Genomic DNA, 19,526 nt, shown 5'->3' on the forward strand with positions numbered 1-19,526 from the left:
GGGAAGAAGGAAAGGAAGTGATTTCCAATTTAGAAAATAGGGAAAAGTTCATAATTTCAAAATAACCTAGTGAAAAATTAGATTGCAACTCTTCAATAAATTTGAATTCGTACCACAATTTGAATCTTCCAAAATATTTATGACTTTAAAAACTTGAAATTACTATAAACATGAACCAAAACAGGCAATTAAAATTTGAATGATTGAAATTTTTAAAATTGATATGTCGACCATACTAATCAATAAGCAAAATAATATAGAAAAAAAAAATGAATATACCTTGATCTTCAAATGTATCGTAGAATGTCTAAACAGGATAAAGTTCAATATATTTAATTGATAACTATCATATAATAATACTAATAAAGATGGAAAAGATGGAAACATTATATAGTTAGATTGAGAGAAGCCAAAAGACGCCAATGTAAATGGTTGATGGTATTATTGATGATGGGGTTAGTGTTGTAGATTCAGTCCTTTCAGATGGTATGAGTTGATAATGGAAGTTTTTGGAGCCAGTTGGAGAAGAAGACCCCATAAAAATTAGGAAAAAAAAAACCTGAGTTATAGGCGTGAGTTTATTTTTTTGGCATAGGATTGGAATTATGTATGATTGTTTTTTTTTAATTAAAAAAATTATTTTAAAACAGAAAAAGCAGGAAGAAGACAAGTGTCCTTCCAACTTCCTGTTTTAAAATAATAGTATTGATTTCCGCCAACTTTTGTTTATCTACTCTGTATTATAGATATCTAGTGAAGTAATTACCGCCGTTTTTTATATATACATTTATAATACCTAGTGAAGTAATTACTACCAACGATTTATGGTAATCCGATTCATCAATAATTGACGTAAATTAATACCGCCAATTTTTGTTTAACCATTACAGTAATAAATTCTAGTGACTCTTTGCCACTTTCCTCAATAAAAAAAAAAAAAAAAATAGAATAGGTGGCTGATAAATTATTTCTTACATATTAAGGAAAAAAATGACGTAATCTTACATTTTTGCTATAAATACTGCCCTAATCTGACCATTTTCTGCCCTAGCCTCCATCAAATTTCAATCAAATTTTCAGTCAACAAATTTCATCTTGTTTTCTCTCTCAATTTTCCTTTCAATGGCATCATCATCCTCCTGCGCTTGTTCTTCGACTTCATCCAAGAAGTTCGTCCTTAAGACTTCTGATAAGGAGTTATACTATGTCGATGAAAATGTTGCATTACAATCTCTAACAATCAAGCACATGATAGCGGAAATCGGCGACATCCAAGGCCAGATTATCCCGTTACCAAATGTCACCGGTAAGACTCTTGGTAAGGTCATCGAGTACTGCAAGAATTATGAGGCTGAAAGAACTGATCGTGACGCTGATGATGATCCAATTAAGGTGTGGGAAGAAAAGTTCTTGGATGAACTTGATCAAGACACCTTCTTTGATCTTATGCTTGTAAGTTTTTTTTTCTTTCTTTTTTTTTAAATTTGTTTTTTGATTTTTTTTTTTTTGAGTTTCTTTGGGTTTTTTGATTAATTTTTTTGGGCTAGTAATGTTAAATTGATTATTTTTTTATTTTTTTTGGTGAGGAAAAAATTGACTGTGTTTATGTCTGATTTAATTTTTTAGGGTTTAGAACTAATATATAAAATAAGTTGATCTTTCATATTTTTAGGTTTGAATTATTTTGCAGATGAAATACAATTGTGCAAATTTTAATCTAATAAATCCGAAATTTAACTAATAGAATTGATTATGTTGGAAATTATTATACTCTCCATCCCAAAATAATTGACACGTTGGATTTTTTTTTTTTCACTATTCATATATTAATTTTGATTATTTAATAACCCATATTATCATGAAATATGTTATTAGATATGTATCAATATAAAGTTTCATTATATAACTTTCTTATAATTTTTTTTTATACTTTGTATATAATTTTATAAAAATGGATGATTTTATAGCGGTGATCTCAAAAACGACTACCATACATTAAACTAAGTGGAACAAAATGATTGGTTGAAATTTTACCCATTATCACTATTTTTGATTTATTTTTTAATGATAAAATTAATTTAAAATCATTTTTTTTAGTTCCGAAACTCATTTTTTAATTTCGCAAATTAAATATTCAATTTCTGAAAAATCATTATAGTTTCCATAATTAATTATCGAAATTCATAATTTGATTATAAATTAAAATCAAAAAATGTTTTTCACTGTTCTTCATCGAATCAAGATTATTTTCGAATTTTTACATTTTAATTTATCAATTCGTTCAGTGATTCATTTAAGGTTTCGGTTGATCTATTTTGTTCATCAATTCATTCATATCGTTTCGGTTTTTTCAATTTCGATGATTAGAGATTTTTTCTTCAAAAATTTCAAGAACAATGGATTTTAATCCTTGGTTAACGAAGAGTAAGCCACATAGATCTTTGAAAATTTCATGGTGGTTAGTGTTATAAAGATTTGGTCTTCTCTGATTGCCCAGTTGAAAAAACACCATTATTATTTGAGACCAAAACTCTGTAACTCCGACCACCATGAAATATCCAAAGATCTATACGACTTATTCTTCGTCAACCACGGATTAAAAATCCATTGTTCTTGAGATTTTGAAGAACAAATCTCTAATGATAAAAAATTAAAAAAAAAAAAATGAAACGATATGAATGAATTGATGAATGAACTAGATCTATCTAAAACAAACATTGAATCATTGAATGAATTGATGAATTGAATCGACAAAATTTCGAAAAAATATTTTGATTCGGATAAAGAATATTGGAGACTTTTTTTTTTAATTTTTTGATTTTATTTTTAAATCAATTTTTTAGTAATTAATTATGGAAACTAAAATGATTTTAAGAAATTACGATATATAATTTGTGAAATTAAAAAATGTATGTAGAATAAAAAAAAATGATTTCAATTAAATTGACATTAAAAACTAAATCAAAAGTAAATGCTGATGTGTATAATTTCAGCCAATCACATTGCACCAATTAGTTAAGCTAATGGTAGTCAATTTTCAATTGACTACAGTATCATAAGGGCAAAGGGTCAAATTAATGCATCGATATATGTGTATAGTTTGATCATGTCAATTTTTCTTGGACAGAGGGAGTTTAAACTAGGGTGTAAGCCAGTAAGGTGCACCTAGGGGTATTTTGTTCATTTAATATTTATTTGCTCATTTTATATACTTTTCCGTGCACCCGGTTGTATGTATTTCCTCCGCCCCCAAAAGTTCGACCCTTATGGCCTAATTTTAGTCCCAAAATGTTCATCCCATTTGCATTTTAATACCCTTTAATTTGCAATAATATTTGTGCAAAATTAGCTTCCCCATACAAATTTTGCTTTTTCTATATGCTTTTATTACTTTCTCTCTCTAATTTTTTGCAATTCCAATGTAAATTTCTCTTTTCAATGGACTTTTCTTAGTTTCCCCATACACTCTTACACTTTCAATTTAACTTCTTAATACCCGCGAAATCAACCCAAAAGGGTCGTTCTTTCGGGGACGGAGGTAGTAATTGGTTTTGAATTCTTTTGGTGAATCCTGTAATAAGTAATTGTTTATGTGATTTTATTATATATGATTTTATTTGCTTGAATTCATAATTTATTGGAATGCAATTTTACTGTTTATGAAATATTTGCTTTGCATGGTATATGATTATGAACTTTGTTTTTGGTCTTTGGGCTTAATTGTGAGAAATTTGTCAATATGGGTTGTTTTTTTTTTTTTTTTCTTTTCTAAAATCGAATATGAATAGTATAAGCAATTTGGAGACTTCGTATGTATGTGAGAAATCTGTCAATTTGGGTTTCAAACCAGTTGATTAAAACAATTAAAATCATCGATCGTCACATTTCAAGATTTTGTGCGTGAATTTGTATGTCATTTATGATTTATCGAGTTATATACACTCACAAAACTTAGCTTTTGATATCACTTGATATTAGGGGTGAAACAAATTTGGGTTAAAACCGAACCAAACCGAAAACCGAACCGAATAAGAAATATGGTTCGGTTTTTTTTTCGAAAGTGGTTCGGTTTGGTTTTGAAAAAAAAAATATTTCGGTTTTCGGTTTGGTTTCGGTTTTAGAAATTGAAAAACCGAAAAACCGAACAAAACCGAACAGAACCGAAATTTCAGGCCCAAAAGCCCCCTAGCCCAACACTTTTACCCTAAGTATATAAAGGAAAAAAAAAAAACCCTAATCCCTCACTTCCTCATCTGACTCTCAGTCTCTCACCTCTCCTTTCCTCTTCTTCTCCTGATCTCACCTCTCCGCCCTTTCTCTCCTCTCTTCTCTTCTCAGAATCTTAGTTCTTCCTCTCCCTCCTTTCCTCTTCTCAACTCCGTCCTTTCTTTCTCCTCTTTGATCTCTTCTCCATCACTCTGTTCTCCTCTTTTCCCCACCAGCCCACAGCGAATAAGTTTATTTACAACGTTATTAAGCCATCAACTGAGTAGCTAAGGTTTTTCATGTCAAATTCATCCATGAAAACACTAGATCTAGTGTTTTCATGGTCGAACTTGACCTTTAAAACCCAAATTCGAGGTTTTTCGGTGGAATGTGAGGTATGTCCTCTTTTTCTTAATTTTAATTTGATTTGAATTTTTTTTCCTACTTTATTTTTATGGTGGCGTAGCCGTGTAGATTGAATTGCGGTGGTGATAGGTAGTTGTGGGTCGATCTAGGGTTAGTGTTTGGGTGGAAAGGATGAAGGGTGGTGAAATAAGGTGGGTTGTGGGTTGTGGTGGGTGCGGATCTGGGTTAGGGGTGGTGATAAGGTGGTTTTTGGTGGTTGTTGTGGGTGGTAGTGGTGATAGTTTCTATGGGTGGTTAGTGGTGGTTAGTGGGCATTGTTGTGGGTGGTTAGTGGTGGTAGTTTCGGTGTTTTTTGGTAGGTTAGGGTGGGTGGTAGGTGGGTTTTAGGTGGGATGTTTGTATGGTTTGGTTTGGTTCAATTTTAATTGGTGTGGTTTGGTTCGGTTTTTTTTGCAAAATGTGATGTTTAGGATGCTTGAGAGGAAAATTCGGTGCGGTTTGGTTTTTTTTAGGAAAACCGAAATTTAGGTGGTTTGGTTTGGTTCGGTTTCAAAGCTAAAGTGGTGCGGTGTGGTTTGCAAAATCAAGAAACCGAAATTTGGTGGTTTGGTTTCGGTTTGGGCAAAAAACCAAACCGAAAACCGAACTTTCACCCCTACTTGATATGAATGTATAAATGATTGTAATGATGAAAAGTTGCATAATAGACATTCGACTATATATGTCTAAAATCACGTAATCAATTCCTAAGCTTAAAAATCTAATAACATAATAAACAATACATTATATATGGCTCATATATGTTTTGCTGATAAGTATATATTATTACATAAGAAGCACTGAAACAACACACTCATATTAAACATGTTGCATTTGTTTCGAAATCGAGGTTTGAGTAATCTTTGTGCAAATATTTCTTCCCAAATTGGCTGTCTTTATTTATTAAATGTTTGGTTTAGCTGTGTAATGAATATGCTATCCTATATACATTTACTTGGTCAATCGATTGAGTATTAACTCAACTAATTGTGATAATTATATGTAGGCTGCGAACTATATGGATATCAAGAGTTTGTTAATGGTAACATGCAAATATGTAGCTAGGACGATCCAAGGGAATTCACCAGAGGAGATCAGGAAGATATACAACATCAAAAATGATTATACACCCGAACAAGAGGAAGCGATTCGAAGGGAGAACCCTTGGGCTTTTGATGCAATCAAAGGTCGAAGATGAAAAGGAAAGAGCAACTCCATCTATTGATCATCAAACTGTTCCTTATTAAGCTTAGTGTTAAGCTGCTGCATTTGTGTAGATGTTTTAATTTACTCATTTACTACATTGTTGAATAAGTACTAAGAACAAGAATGTTTTGTTGCTCTGCTACATTTGTGTGCTGGATGTTTTACTTACTATATTTACTGCTTTGTTGAATTCATATAAAGAACAGATTATATCTGAAATTCTTAGTATGAATCTTATTGATAATCATACTTGTATTAGTTGATCGAAAGCTCAAAAGTATGATAAAATATTATGCATGTTTATGTTGATCATTTTAGGTTTGGGTAAGGTCTATTCCGATTGGATCGAATGCAGTCTTGCAGTTAAGTTCAGAATGGGTTAACTTTGGGGTCTGCTAGTTATCTTGTTATGGGATATAGTAAATCAACATCAGCTATATATATTTCAACTGAGCGAAGTTACGCTCAGTTTCGAGTAGCTAAAAAAAAAAAAAAAAAGCTTTTAATATAGCATTATCTCATCTCTGCAGGCACACTAAAGAAAAATCATAAACCATCGCTAAATATGTAGTAGTATATCAAGAAGTATGATATCTTTTCTTTTGATAAATGTCTTAAATAGTTTATATCACAATAAATTCGGATGGGGAGAGTACAAAACTACAAACAAAACCAGAATTTTCAAAGATCGACTCAGGTCTCAGGTAGACTACATAAAATGGCAAGCAATCCAGCAATGAAGACCGTGGTGAGATTATCCTGTAAAGTCCTACTGTTGATAATGTTGATTGTTGTGCAGCAGCTATTTAGCGCAAACACTCCCCTAAATATCAAAAACACTGAGAGGACCATCATTAGTATAGAGAAAGCACGGCAAAGTGACAATAGTAAAACAGTTCAGAAGCTGTATATAGCCTTGAACATCAATTCCTGTAAGGAATAGACAATAAACATACCTTAAACACGAGGTTGACTACATCTTTATACCTCATCCCATCTTCCTGCTCCCATAAATTAGACAATTTATACCCTGAAATAGCATTAGTCATTACATTATATCACGTAACTAATCCAATTCCTCTGTAGTCAACTAGCAGACTGATGGTTTCAGCCTCAGCAGCTACCTCGGCTCAAACTGGGATGGATACAATCATACAAACACTCTAATCCTATTGAGACAATAGTTTCCAGCATTCTTGAAAAGCATAACTCATCCATAACAGAAGACACTGCCCTTTTTCCAAGTAAAAGCTATTGGCACATAATTCATTTATGTACGTGTAGTTGTGTATTATGACATATAGTTCCTAAAGCTCCTAGTCATTTAAGTTCGTTAGCAGAATGGGATACATTATACTGATGAGAAAATATTCAAGAACCGTAACTAAATATGCCATCCCACAAAGTAACAATGAGTAATACATGTTCTGAAGTTTAGGTCGTTTATGACTTCATGTATCATGCCAAATGCTTTTTCATAGATTTCATTCAACAAATGCAATCAGTTGTGAGAACATTCAATATGTATCACTCATTACAAAAGGAAACCACCTCCCCCCACCTCTTTCCATCCATCCCCCAAAATCTCGAATCTTGCGTATTAGATTTGTATACTCCAAACATAAAATTAAAAGTTGTCCTGAGACTACCGACAGCAATTAATAGTTTTAACACTTCTTAACATGATAAAGCAGCTACGATAAAAGCAACAAACAATATTTAGAAATCAGCCCAAAAGAATCAACTAGTGAAAGAACTATGGCTTCTAAAAAAATAAATTTAAGTATATTTTTTAATATTTGGCTAAATTAGTTCAGCAGCAGAACCTAATTGGAAGGCAGAAATCATGCTTACAAACCTGAGGTAGAATTGATCCTTAAGCAACATTGTACCAGTGTACACTGCTTTTTGGACTTCTTGCATAAGATTGAAGGACAATGCATGGGGGCTTCTTACAAATTAGCCAATATCTATTCTTCAACTACAATCATTGCAGGCAAATCGTGCACATGTGATGAGAGATATAAGACCACCAGTTCCAAAACATGCTTGTGTTCTTTTTTAGATAGAGTATTCCCTCCTTTCCCAAATAATTGTCATTTGAGTTCTCATTTATTGCAATGTCATTTAAAACTCAATTAAGCAATATCGCACGGGTAAAGTCAAAATTGACAAGTAGCAGTACATAGAATACTTCAGCAGCAAATAACACTGATCAAAAAAAGAAAGAAAAACGAGGTGAACAAATTTTACGGAATCAGGGAGTAAAATACATCAGTCAGCCAAATAGATACAGGGCCAACTATTACTCAAACAATCCAAACTGCACATATCAAAAGTCAGCAGATCAGCCCATGCCCAAAGATAACACAACTGTGTCAGTCTCATTTACAGGTTTAAAAAGACAATAAGAGAAGGCATAATTAGCTTCCATTCATATGACAAAAAAATAGAACAGGTTAGCAGGAAATATCAAGGACCTATGCAAACATAAATCTTAATTTTTAGCACAAACCAATGCTTCCTGACACGTTAAGCTAGAATCTGGAAAATACTTCCTCTGACAACACTTCCATAGCAATCCATAATCAGAAAACAACTGTATAAGGATGAACTTCTGAATTTCTGAAATACTAATAGGCATAAGCAAGTTAACGAATACCCTACAAATAAAAAAATCAAGATGTTATGGCACTTAAAGATATTAAGAAAATTAAATTTAGGCATAGATCATGTTATATGTTATTGAACCGGACTAACTACAAAAATCCATTGGGTCGTAGGCTAGGAGTACTTAAGTAGAGGAAAAGGAAACACTAACAAGATATGGTGTACAACAAAAGGCTTTTAATAATGCTATATATCATTCATAGGTAATTTGGAACTACCACCCACCCGAAAGATGAGCACAAGGTAACAACGCATTATAACAATGACAAAGAAGCACCGGAACATCAGATGGAATGTTCCTACATTTCACTAGGAACACCACTAAGTTAGCACTTGTTTAACTTATGCTATACACAGCAACAAACTACAGTAAAAACTATCATCCTGTTATGTACCAGTGTCTGTTATCCGTTACTCTGAAGTCTGAACATTAATACTGTATTATGATGTAAACTTCCTCAGTTAGGAGTTGTATTCCCTTCAATAGATATACCAGTACATAGAGAGACCTAATGCAAACACAATATTAACTAGATAATACAGAATATATTCGCATAATAATATCTAGAACATTTCCTATTTTTACAAACACATATGCAGCAAGTTCCACAATAACGCATACTGCAAGTAAGAAAATTAGATCTCCTTCGATTAGGAAATTAGATCCCCGAGTAGAAAGCACCATTCATAAAACAGCAATGATTAGAAACTTTACCTTCTAGAATCCAATATCATAATAGCAACATCTACATTTTCATTCCTGCATCGTGGAAAGAGAAACATGTTAATAGTCTTAAAGCACATTACATTTATATCTTCCTCATTATAACCATCAAACTCAGAATATGAATCATCTGTTTTAGGTCCCAATAAGGATTACATGTCAAATGTGGAACCACGCTCCATACCCCCAAGTCAACAGATCTGTAACTCATTCTTCATTCAAACTCCTCATCTGAGCAATTAAAAAGCCAAGAAAGGAAACATGTCAATCCTTTCAATGCTATACGTTGATGCATTGACTTTACTGTGGATTCCAAACCAAAGGTGAAGAAAGGTGGAAAATCAGCTAAGTCATCCAAAGGTCTAGAAATTTTCAAGGTGGTAATCGAAATTCATCTCCGTTATATCTAGATTCAGTACTTGCAATTGTGGATACCCAACAACCATCTTTGTTAATCTGCTGTAAAAAGAAACCACATATTTGAAGAAATTTCATTCTGCAACTACAATCATGGCAGGCAAATCCTGCATGCAGATGAGAGATATAAGACAACCAGTACCAGAACATGCTTGTGCGCTTTTTTAGGTAGAGTATTCTCTCCTTTTCAAAATCATTGTCATTTAAGCTCTTATTTATTGTAATGCCATTTAAAACTCTTTTAATTAAGATTGCATGGTTAAAGTCATATTGACAAGTAGCAGTGCATAGAATACTTAAGCAGCAAATAACATTGACTAAAAAAAAAAAAGAAGAGGTGAACAAATAATATGGAATCAGGGAGTAAAAATCATCAGTCAGCCATATATAGAAGGGGCCAACTGTTACTCAAACAATCCAAGCTGCACATATCATAAGTCAATAGATCTGTCCATGCCCAAAGATAACACAACCTTGTCAGTCTCATTTACAGGTTTATAAAGACAGTAAGAGAAGGCATAATTAGCTTCCATTCATATGACAAAAAATCAGAACAGGTTAGCAGGAAATATCAAGGACCTATGCATACATAAATCTTACACCCTTTGTTCTTGAAAGAGGGTTACGTTTTCCATTTTAGGCGTTTCCCTTTAATAGTTACATTCAATTATTTCTTAGATTAAATAATTATTCTTTTACCAATTTCTCTTACATATACATTTTTTCCATGCAATTATACTTGCATACTCCTAATGTAAACTATTCCTATTTACAAAAAAATTTATCTACTATTTTCAAAGTTATTTTAATGTCTTGATATATATAACATCTAATCACAACTTTCCACTATTTTATTTTCCTTATTAACCGAGTAAAACCACCAAACGTGACCTTTTTTTATTTTGTAACCGAGGGAGTAATCTGTAGCACAAATCAATGCTTTCTGTCAGTTAAACTAGAATCCGAATAAATACTTTCTTTGAGAATACTTCCATAGCAATCCATAATCAGAAAACAACTGTAAAAGGATGAACTTCTGACGTGCTGATAGGCATAATCAAGTTAACAAATCCCCATCAAATAGAATAACCCTAAACGTTATGCAGCTTAAAGATATTAAGAAGATTATGTTATAGAAGATTATGTTATAGAACCGAACTAACTAAAATAATTCATTGGGTTGCCCTGTCGCAAGCTAGGAGTTATAAAACAAAGGAAAAAGAAACACTAGCAAGATATGATGATTGGTGTACAGCAAAAGGCTTTTAATAATGCTATATATTATTCATAGGTAATTCAGAAATACCACCCACTCCATAGATGAGCACAAGGTAACAACCCATTATAACAATGACAAAGAAGCATCAAAACGTAAGATGGAATGCTCCTACATCTCACTAAGGACATCACTAAGTTAGCACTTGTTTAACTTATGCTACGCACAGCAACAAACTACAGTATTAAAAACTATCATCCTGCTATGTACCAGTGTATGTTATCTTTCACTCTGAACATTTATACTGTATTATGGTGTAAATCTCCTTGGTTCGGACTTGTATCTACCCTTCAATAGATATACCAGTACATAGAGAGACCTAATGCAAACACAATATTAACTTGATGATACAGAATATAATCACATAATAATATCTAGAATATTTCCTATTTTAACAAATACATATGCAGCAAGTTCCACAATAACGCAAAACTGATGAGTAAGAAAATTAGATCTCCATCTATTAGGAAATTAGATCCCTGAGTAGAAAGCACCATGCATAAAACAGTGATGATAAGAAACTTTACCTTCCAGAATCCAAAATCATAATACCACTATCTATATTTCCATTTCCGCATAGTGGAAAGAGAAACAAGTTATTTAACACATTACATATCTTCCTCGTCATAATCATCAATCTCAGAATATGAATCATCTGTTTTAGATCCCAATAAGGATTTCATGTCAATTGTGGGATCACGCTCCAAACCCGCAACTGCCGCAAGTCAATAGATTTGTAACTTATTCTTCACTCAAATTCCTCATCTGAGCAATTAAAGCCAAAGGGAAATATGTCAATCCTTTCATTGCAATATGTTGATGCATTGGCTTTACTATGGATTCCAAACCAAAGATGAAGAAAGGTGGATTATCAGCTAAGTCAACCAAAGTTCTAAACATTTCCAAGGAGTTTAATCGAAATTCATCTCCAATATATCTAGATTCAGTAGTACATGCAATCGTGGGTTCCCAACCACCATTTTTTTAATCTGCTGTAAAAAGAACCACATATTCAAAGAAATTTGACATGATTCACTATCACTATTTTATTAAGGCTTATAACCTTATGACTCCTTTCAATTATTTGTACAACGTCCTCAGAGAAAAAAAAAAAAGCTTTGCTGAGTTCAAAACTTGGACTTCAGATCAATTCCAATAATCTCAATATACTAAGCAATTACATCTGGAAGTAACCTTTCTTTGACAAGAATTTCTAGATGTTTTCCAATATTCAGTGCTACCATCTCTTTTAATTCAACCTTCAATAATCAGCATAGGAACATCAAATCATAGAATGCCTAGACTACCAAGGTACTCCACAAAACGTTTAGTGACACAGCCAACTTTCTTTCTTAAAATTCCAGGGTATCTAGTCAAGACTCCGTCAAACTCTCTTTTTTCAACCCCAAAACCGACCAATATGTTAAAGATGTGCTCGTAGTCCCTTCAAACATGTATCCTAAAACCTCTGGATCTAGGTCTCCAGAACACTAGGAGCATAGACTTGTTTCAAATACACTCCATGCAGATACTTTACTACAATCTGAAAATCCACAACAATGCTATGGAATTGAGGGTACTGTCTTAAGAGCTTAGTGATGCTAGATTATTGAACACCTAGGATTCCAAGGTAATCTACTACAAACATGATCATGTTCTTGAATTGCAACCAATAACAAGTGGATAATTATTAATATCCTCAATTGTAGCTTTTGTAATTCCTAATTTATGGAGGAAGTCCATATGTTTACTCATGTCATCAACTGTAACAGGTAGTTCTAGCTCATCCTGTTTATCAAGTAAGACACAAATCCCCTTTAGAAACTCATAAAGTTGGGCACAGCTTACCATTTCTGCTTCTTCAGATCTAATATTCTTGGACTTAAATGCAAGGATGACGCACTTGAGTGCTGATATCTAAGTGTAGATGCAGAAACAGATCCAAAAAAAAAAAAAAAAAAAAAAGCACTTTTATTATCACAGAGTGTAACATGGTAGCTGAAGTGCTACACTATCATGTTTATCATGCATGCCTTAACGTTTGCCATTCTAGATGTATTAGGAAGAATCACTTAAACTTGAAAATATTGTATCAACATTAATGCATGACAAAGAGAAAATTAAGAAAAACTATAATATTAGGAAATAAGAGAAAATGCAGGACAAGCATTCATTATATCACACATTAGTTTTACAGCATTATCCATAGATATTGTTTATAATCATGTTTGATGTGCTCACACAAAGGCAGTTATATAGAATTGTTAAACTACATTTGTTTTCCGAACTGTATCATTGCGTAAAATAATTGTAAGCATCCACCATGCTTCTAACACTGTGGTATCGGAGCATGGCAACATAAAAATTTAGTTGTTTTTTAATATCCTAGACTCCCAAAGGAAAATTATGATAAGTGGTCTCTTTGGATGAAAACAATTCTTGGTGCACAAGGAGTTTGGATAAATGGCTAACAGATGTTGCGAATGAATCTAAGTTAAACTTAATGGAGAAAGGAGCCTTGGAAAGCGAGAGAAAAAAAGATCAAAGTGCACTTAGTCATCTATCAAGCTTTGGATGATGATATGTTCGAGAAAGCTGCTAACAAAAGAAGTTCCAAACAACTCCTATCATCCTATGAAAGAGTATGTAGAGTAAAGAACATTCACCTTCAAACTCTAAGAGGAGAATTTGAACACCTTGAGATGTTTGATAAAGAATCCATCTTAGGTTATTTTAGAAGAGTTTTATATTGTGTGAATTAATGAAGAGGCTAGGTGAATCAATGCAAGACTCTCATGTAGTTGAAAAAATATTTGGTTCTCTTAGTTTTGATTTCAACCATGTAGTAGGTTGTTATCAGAGTTCAATAGGACTCGAATTCCATGAGGATTGATGAATTAAAATAAAGTATAGTTAAAAGGGAATGAAGGAAGACGAGCAGCAATAGTCGCAAGCTAAAATCTCTTTGAATGATAAGGAGATACACATATTAAACAAATGTTTCAATCACATGGTAGAGCTGGTCTACCATGACATGGTTGTGGCAATGGATGTGGCCAAGGAAGAGGGAGAGATGGCTAAAACTCCCTAACTTTTATCCGAGTGAAACCTCTACCAAAGATCTATTGTGGACAAGGTAAGAAATGAATTGGTTTCAAAGAAGTAATAACAAAGCTAATGTTCAGTGCTACAATCATGGCATATATGGCCATTTTCGTGTGCAAGAAGAAACAAATCGTATTGAAAACAAGGAAGGAATAGAAGAAGCAACCATTTTATTAGCTTTCAAAATGGAAGACAAGAAAGATGATAATTGAACATGGTATCTTGACTAAGGAACAAGCAACCATATGAAACTATGAAAGGAGTCAAAAGCAAATTTGCTAATTTAAATACAAGTATAATTGATGATGTAACTTTTGACAAGGACTCAAAGGTAACGATTAAAGGGAAAGGTATAATTATGATTGAGTTAAGATTACAACAATTCTTGGTGCACAAGGAGTTTGGATAAATGGCTAACAGATGTTGCGAATGAATCTAAGTTAAACTTAATGGAGAAAGGAGCCTTGGAAAGCGAGAGAAAAAAAGATCAAAGTGCACTTAGTCATCTATCAAGCTTTGGATGATGATATGTTCGAGAAAGCTGCTAACAAAAGAAGTTCCAAACAACTCCTATCATCCTATGAAAGAGTATGTAGAGTAAAGAACATTCACCTTCAAACTCTAAGAGGAGAATTTGAACACCTTGAGATGTTTGATAAAGAATCCATCTTAGGTTATTTTAGAAGAGTTTTATATTGTGTGAATTAATGAAGAGGCTAGGTGAATCAATGCAAGACTCTCATGTAGTTGAAAAAATATTTGGTTCTCTTAGTTTTGATTTCAACCATGTAGTAGGTTGTTATCAGAGTTCAATAGGACTCGAATTCCATGAGGATTGATGAATTAAAATAAAGTATAGTTAAAAGGGAATGAAGGAAGACGAGCAGCAATAGTCGCAAGCTAAAATCTCTTTGAATGATAAGGAGATACACATATTAAACAAATGTTTCAATCACATGGTAGAGCTGGTCTACCATGACATGGTTGTGGCAATGGATGTGGCCAAGGAAGAGGGAGAGATGGCTAAAACTCCCTAACTTTTATCCGAGTGAAACCTCTACCAAAGATCTATTGTGGACAAGGTAAGAAATGAATTGGTTTCAAAGAAGTAATAACAAAGCTAATGTTCAGTGCTACAATCATGGCATATATGGCCATTTTCGTGTGCAAGAAGAAACAAATCGTATTGAAAACAAGGAAGGAATAGAAGAAGCAACCATTTTATTAGCTTTCAAAATGGAAGACAAGAAAGATGATAAATGAACATGGTATCTTGACTAAGGAACAAGCAACCATATGAAACTATGAAAGGAGTCAAAAGCAAATTTGCTAATTTAAATACAAGTATAATTGATGATGTAACTTTTGACAAGGACTCAAAGGTAACGATTAAAGGGAAAGGTATAATTATGATTGAGTTAAGATTACAATCACAAAAAACTTCGAGGTGCAAATTATATTCCAAATTTGAGAAGTACCATCTTAAGTGTAGGACAACTAACTATAGAGGTGAATGGTTTTAAGATTTAAATGGAGGGACAAAAGTTGTGGTTTCGTGATGATGAGAAATATAATCTAATAGCTACAGTGTCAATGACGAAATATAGAATGTTCTTAATGAATCTACAAACTGCTAAACCAATGTGTTTGAAAAATTGTGTTAAAGATCCCTCTTAGATGAGGCTTGGTCACCTCAATTGAGCTAGGAGACAGGAAAATGGCAAGAGAATAACCTCATATTGATCAATAACCTCATATTAATCGTTGTAATCAACTTTGTGAAGCATGTTAGCTTGGCAAACATTCAAGGATGCTCTATCCAAGATATAAGTGAACCTATCAAACCCCCTTGTATCACTCGGAAGTTCATAATTTATTCTTCCTGATACAGTATATAAACAATAACCATCTCAACCAAAAGCTTAAGCTTTGGTTGAAGCCCATAATCAATTTATACTCTTATCACTTTTATATATAATTATGGTAAAAAGACATGGGTTTATCTCTTCAAAGATAAATCTGAAGCCTAGTTCATACATTATTCATTTGATTGATGATTATAATAATTTCTAAGAATGGTGCACAATTAGAAAGATGTCCAAATTACTATCCGATAGAATACTTTATTCAATTTATCAAATCAACAAACCAAAACCGATTAAAGCCAGTATGTATCCAATAATGGCAACAAATCAAATCAATCAAAAAAATTAAACATAATTGAGAACCTATTTACACAAATCAGTCAAAAGTTTAAAAGAAAAGTCAGAAACCCAACAAATTAAAGAACAGAGAAACGGGAAAATTACATAATTAATAAGGAGTATAAAAAAGAGATACCTTGGAATTGAAGATGCACCCAAAATTGAGGAACTGAATTGAGCGGTTGATGAAGTTCAGCCTTTAGTGAAGACTGAAGAACTTCAGAAAGTATGGAAGGGAGAGTTTACGAGAGATGCTGCGACTTAGAGTTTTTATTTATGTTCTATTGTTCTATAATACTCCGTAATTTACCAAACTCTCACACGTATTTCTTTAATATCTTACACAACTAATTGTTACTCGTATTTACTTACATAGGTGTACTATCAGCTATTACCATATGTAGCATTGTAGCAAATACCTATATAGCTACATTTTGCTGAACAAGGCCATAGAGAGTAATTCTCTTATTTGTACAACGAGCTCATTGTAGTGATGAAAAAAATTAAAATATTTACTGAATACTTTTTTGTGTTCATATTAATTGACACTTTTATTGTCGATGGATGAGTTGGAACTTTAATATCATCAATAGGAAAAAATTGTAAAAGTTGATAAATGAAATTTTTTTACTTTGGCAATTCTAACAACATTCTTATATAACTATATTTTTTCTCAATATAAATTACAAAATAAAGTCAGCTCAAATTAAAGTTACTTATATATGTACATAAACCATGTCAAAGTCAACACATATATACTAACAAAACTTACAATTACCTAATTGTGAAGTTATAATACTTGGCATATAATTTTCGAATCAATGTGACTTACATGAGCAAACACTAAATGTTTTTTTTTTTTAAATGTTTATCTTTATTTTATGACAACACGAGGAATTTTATACATAAGTATTAGGTTTTAAAAATTAATTAGATTATGTATCAAATAGTTTTGTCAAAGAAACAAAATTGTATCAAATTAATTGGGCCGAATTTGAACCATTAAGTTGCATAAAAGTTAACTTTCTGTATCATATACCCTAAAATAAAATCATATAGGATAGCCCTTTTTTTTTTTTTTTTTTTTTTTTTTTTACAAAAATCATATAGGATAGCTGGATAGGATAGAATTTGTTGGAAAAAAATAAGATAGCATCGTGTAAGATTTTTCTAGAATCCCCAATGACATCTATAAAAACAACCCTAGTAGTCTTCCAAAGTCTCATCAGTCAACATATTCTCAAAAGAAGTCATACTTTTACAAAATATTACTCTCCTCTTTTCCTTCCAAGCTAGAAAACTTCAATTCAATGGCATCATCCTCCTCTTCTCCATCTTCTTCCAAGAAGGTTGTCCTTAGGACTTCCGATCGGGAATTTTTCACCGTGAACGAAAACACAGCAAGGCTTTCTCAAACCCTCACGCACATGATCGAGGACCTCAGCGACAGCAACAATCCCATTCCGGTGCCTAATGTCGACGCTAGAATTCTCTCTAAGGTTATCGAGTACTGCAACAAGCACGTTGTTGCCAATAGCCCCGAATCCGAGACCACTGAAGATGAACTCAAGCAATGGGATAAGGACTTCCTAAAAGTTGATCAAGAGACCCTCTTTGAGCTCATTCTTGTGAGTTTTTTTTTTTTTTTTTTTTTTTTTTTTTTTTTTTTTTGTGTTCCTTGATTTGATCTTTATTTTTCATTTATTTGATTATATTTGTTATTCATTTTCTTGAATTCTTTCGTTTGTTTTTTATTTATTTTGTTGCTTAATAATACTGGAAATTTGTGTTTCTTAAGCGTATTAATTGTTTGTTAGGGTTAACATTATGATTAATTATTTTAATTTTATATTTATTAGGGCTTAGGGGTTAATGTGCGTTTGAATTATTTAGGGTTTAAAGTTTTGAAGTATGAATTAATAAAATAGGCTAAGATTATGATTAATTATTGTAATTTCATTAGGGTTTAGCATTGATGTGTTATTTAATTTTTGATGCATTACGAGTTTTCTTTCTTGATTTTTTTTTAAAATTTTTTTTTTACATAAGTACTGTTTTCCAGAAGCGCTTTTTTAATTTGATTGTTTGATGTTCTTTTTTTTTTTAAAACAAAATTTTGACGTTCTTATTATTAATGAGATGGTACTTTACATTCCAATGTTTAACAGATTGATAGATAGATGACGAGAGGGTAATAATTAAAACTACCAAGTATGTTTTCAATTAATTTTGTCATATATATTTATTTTTATTGTGAGTAAAATATCTCATTAATTGATTAACAATTCATTTCATTGATATAGAAAATACATGCTCCTTATTGAAGTATTTATTGTAAGAGATACTGAATTATTGTATTCATTAATTCCTAACCTATCCTATGCTATGAGATTATCAATATATTAATTACATATATCTATATAATTGATAATAATCTTAATAAAGAAGATACCACTGTAGTTTTTCTACTTTTTAAAGCTGAAGTTATAAAAATATATGTCGATTAATAGATATAATTACTACAAGTTAGATAAATCAACAGATGATACCATAAAAGTTATGATATACGGAGTAATTGATACTCGTAAAAAGTTGACCCTCACATAAACCCTAAAAATTGAAGGTTTAGGAACAAAAAAAATTAGACTTATTAATAAACTATTTATTGCATTAGTTAAATTAGTAAAGTGAATAATATTTGTGCAGGCTGCAAACTACCTGGACATAAAGAGTTTACTAGACTTGACTTGCCAAGCCATTGCTGATATCATCAAGTCTAAAACTCCTGAGGAGGTAAGGAAGATCTTCAACATCGTCAATGATTTTACTCTCGAAGAAGAAGCCGAAATTCGAAGGGAGCATCAATGGGCCTTTGATGATTGTGAGTAAGCTGATATTCAGACAACAATTTCGAAACTGAAAGAAAGAAATATGATTTGATGTTGTTATATGTTACTCCATACAATTTTAGTTATTAAACTCTTCCTTAATGAGTTTAAGAAAGATATGATTTGATGTATTTCTGAATAATTAACGACATTGCTTCTCTAGTTATAGTATTATCTATGTTTTGCATGTTATTTTTTGTCTGTTATATTTTTCTATTCGTATTTAGTTTTGTTATTTTAGCCCACTAATGTTTTATGAATTTTATTGTTTTTCATTGCTAAAGTTTTCTCAAACCTTTATGTTTTGTTTACTCCAACGACATTAAAACATTCTTGAATTTCATTCTTGTTTTTCTTTTAACACCCCCTTATTTTTTCTTGAATGCTCTTTCGTTTGCTCACTTTACTCACCTTTTTAAAACTCT

The 19,526-nt window shown here is 32.1% G+C and overlaps 2 protein-coding genes and 1 pseudogene across 2 annotated transcripts; 2 read left to right on the top strand and 1 right to left on the bottom strand.

Moving 5' to 3' along the window:
• The first annotated feature begins 220 nt into the window (after positions 1–220).
• LOC110721687 (SKP1-like protein 12) lies at positions 221–6,652 on the top strand. Its single transcript, XM_021900887.1, has 2 exons — positions 221–1,452; positions 5,618–6,652. The coding sequence occupies exons 1-2, from the start codon at positions 1,123–1,125 to the stop codon at positions 5,807–5,809; spliced, it is 522 nt and encodes a 173-aa protein (XP_021756579.1). The 5' UTR covers positions 221–1,122; the 3' UTR covers positions 5,810–6,652.
• LOC110721377 lies at positions 6,620–16,620 on the bottom strand (annotated as a pseudogene).
• A 670-nt stretch (positions 16,621–17,290) lies between these two features.
• On the top strand, positions 17,291–19,179 carry LOC110721351 (SKP1-like protein 1A). The gene is made up of 2 exons (XM_021900489.1): positions 17,291–17,841; positions 18,920–19,179. Exons 1-2 carry the CDS (start codon positions 17,524–17,526, stop codon positions 19,100–19,102), a joined length of 501 nt encoding a protein of 166 aa, XP_021756181.1. The 5' UTR covers positions 17,291–17,523; the 3' UTR covers positions 19,103–19,179.
• Positions 19,180–19,526: the final 347 nt, after the last annotated feature.

This window comes from Chenopodium quinoa, unplaced genomic scaffold (genome assembly GCF_001683475.1).
Source record: "Chenopodium quinoa cultivar QQ74 unplaced genomic scaffold, ASM168347v1, whole genome shotgun sequence".
Taxonomy (NCBI): Eukaryota; Viridiplantae; Streptophyta; class Magnoliopsida; order Caryophyllales; family Amaranthaceae; genus Chenopodium; species Chenopodium quinoa.

Bases quoted from the DNA above. Each gene is read 5' to 3' on its own strand.
- LOC110721351 (XM_021900489.1), top strand. From the start codon at position 17,524: ATGGCATCATCCTCCTCTTCTCCATCTTCTTCCAAGAAGGTTGTCCTT. The intron at 17,842-18,919 runs GTGAGTTTTTTT...ATATTTGTGCAG, and splicing joins CCCTCTTTGAGCTCATTCTT to GCTGCAAACTACCTGGACAT.
- LOC110721687 (XM_021900887.1), top strand. From the start codon at position 1,123: ATGGCATCATCATCCTCCTGCGCTTGTTCTTCGACTTCATCCAAGAAG. The intron at 1,453-5,617 runs GTAAGTTTTTTT...AATTATATGTAG, and splicing joins CCTTCTTTGATCTTATGCTT to GCTGCGAACTATATGGATAT.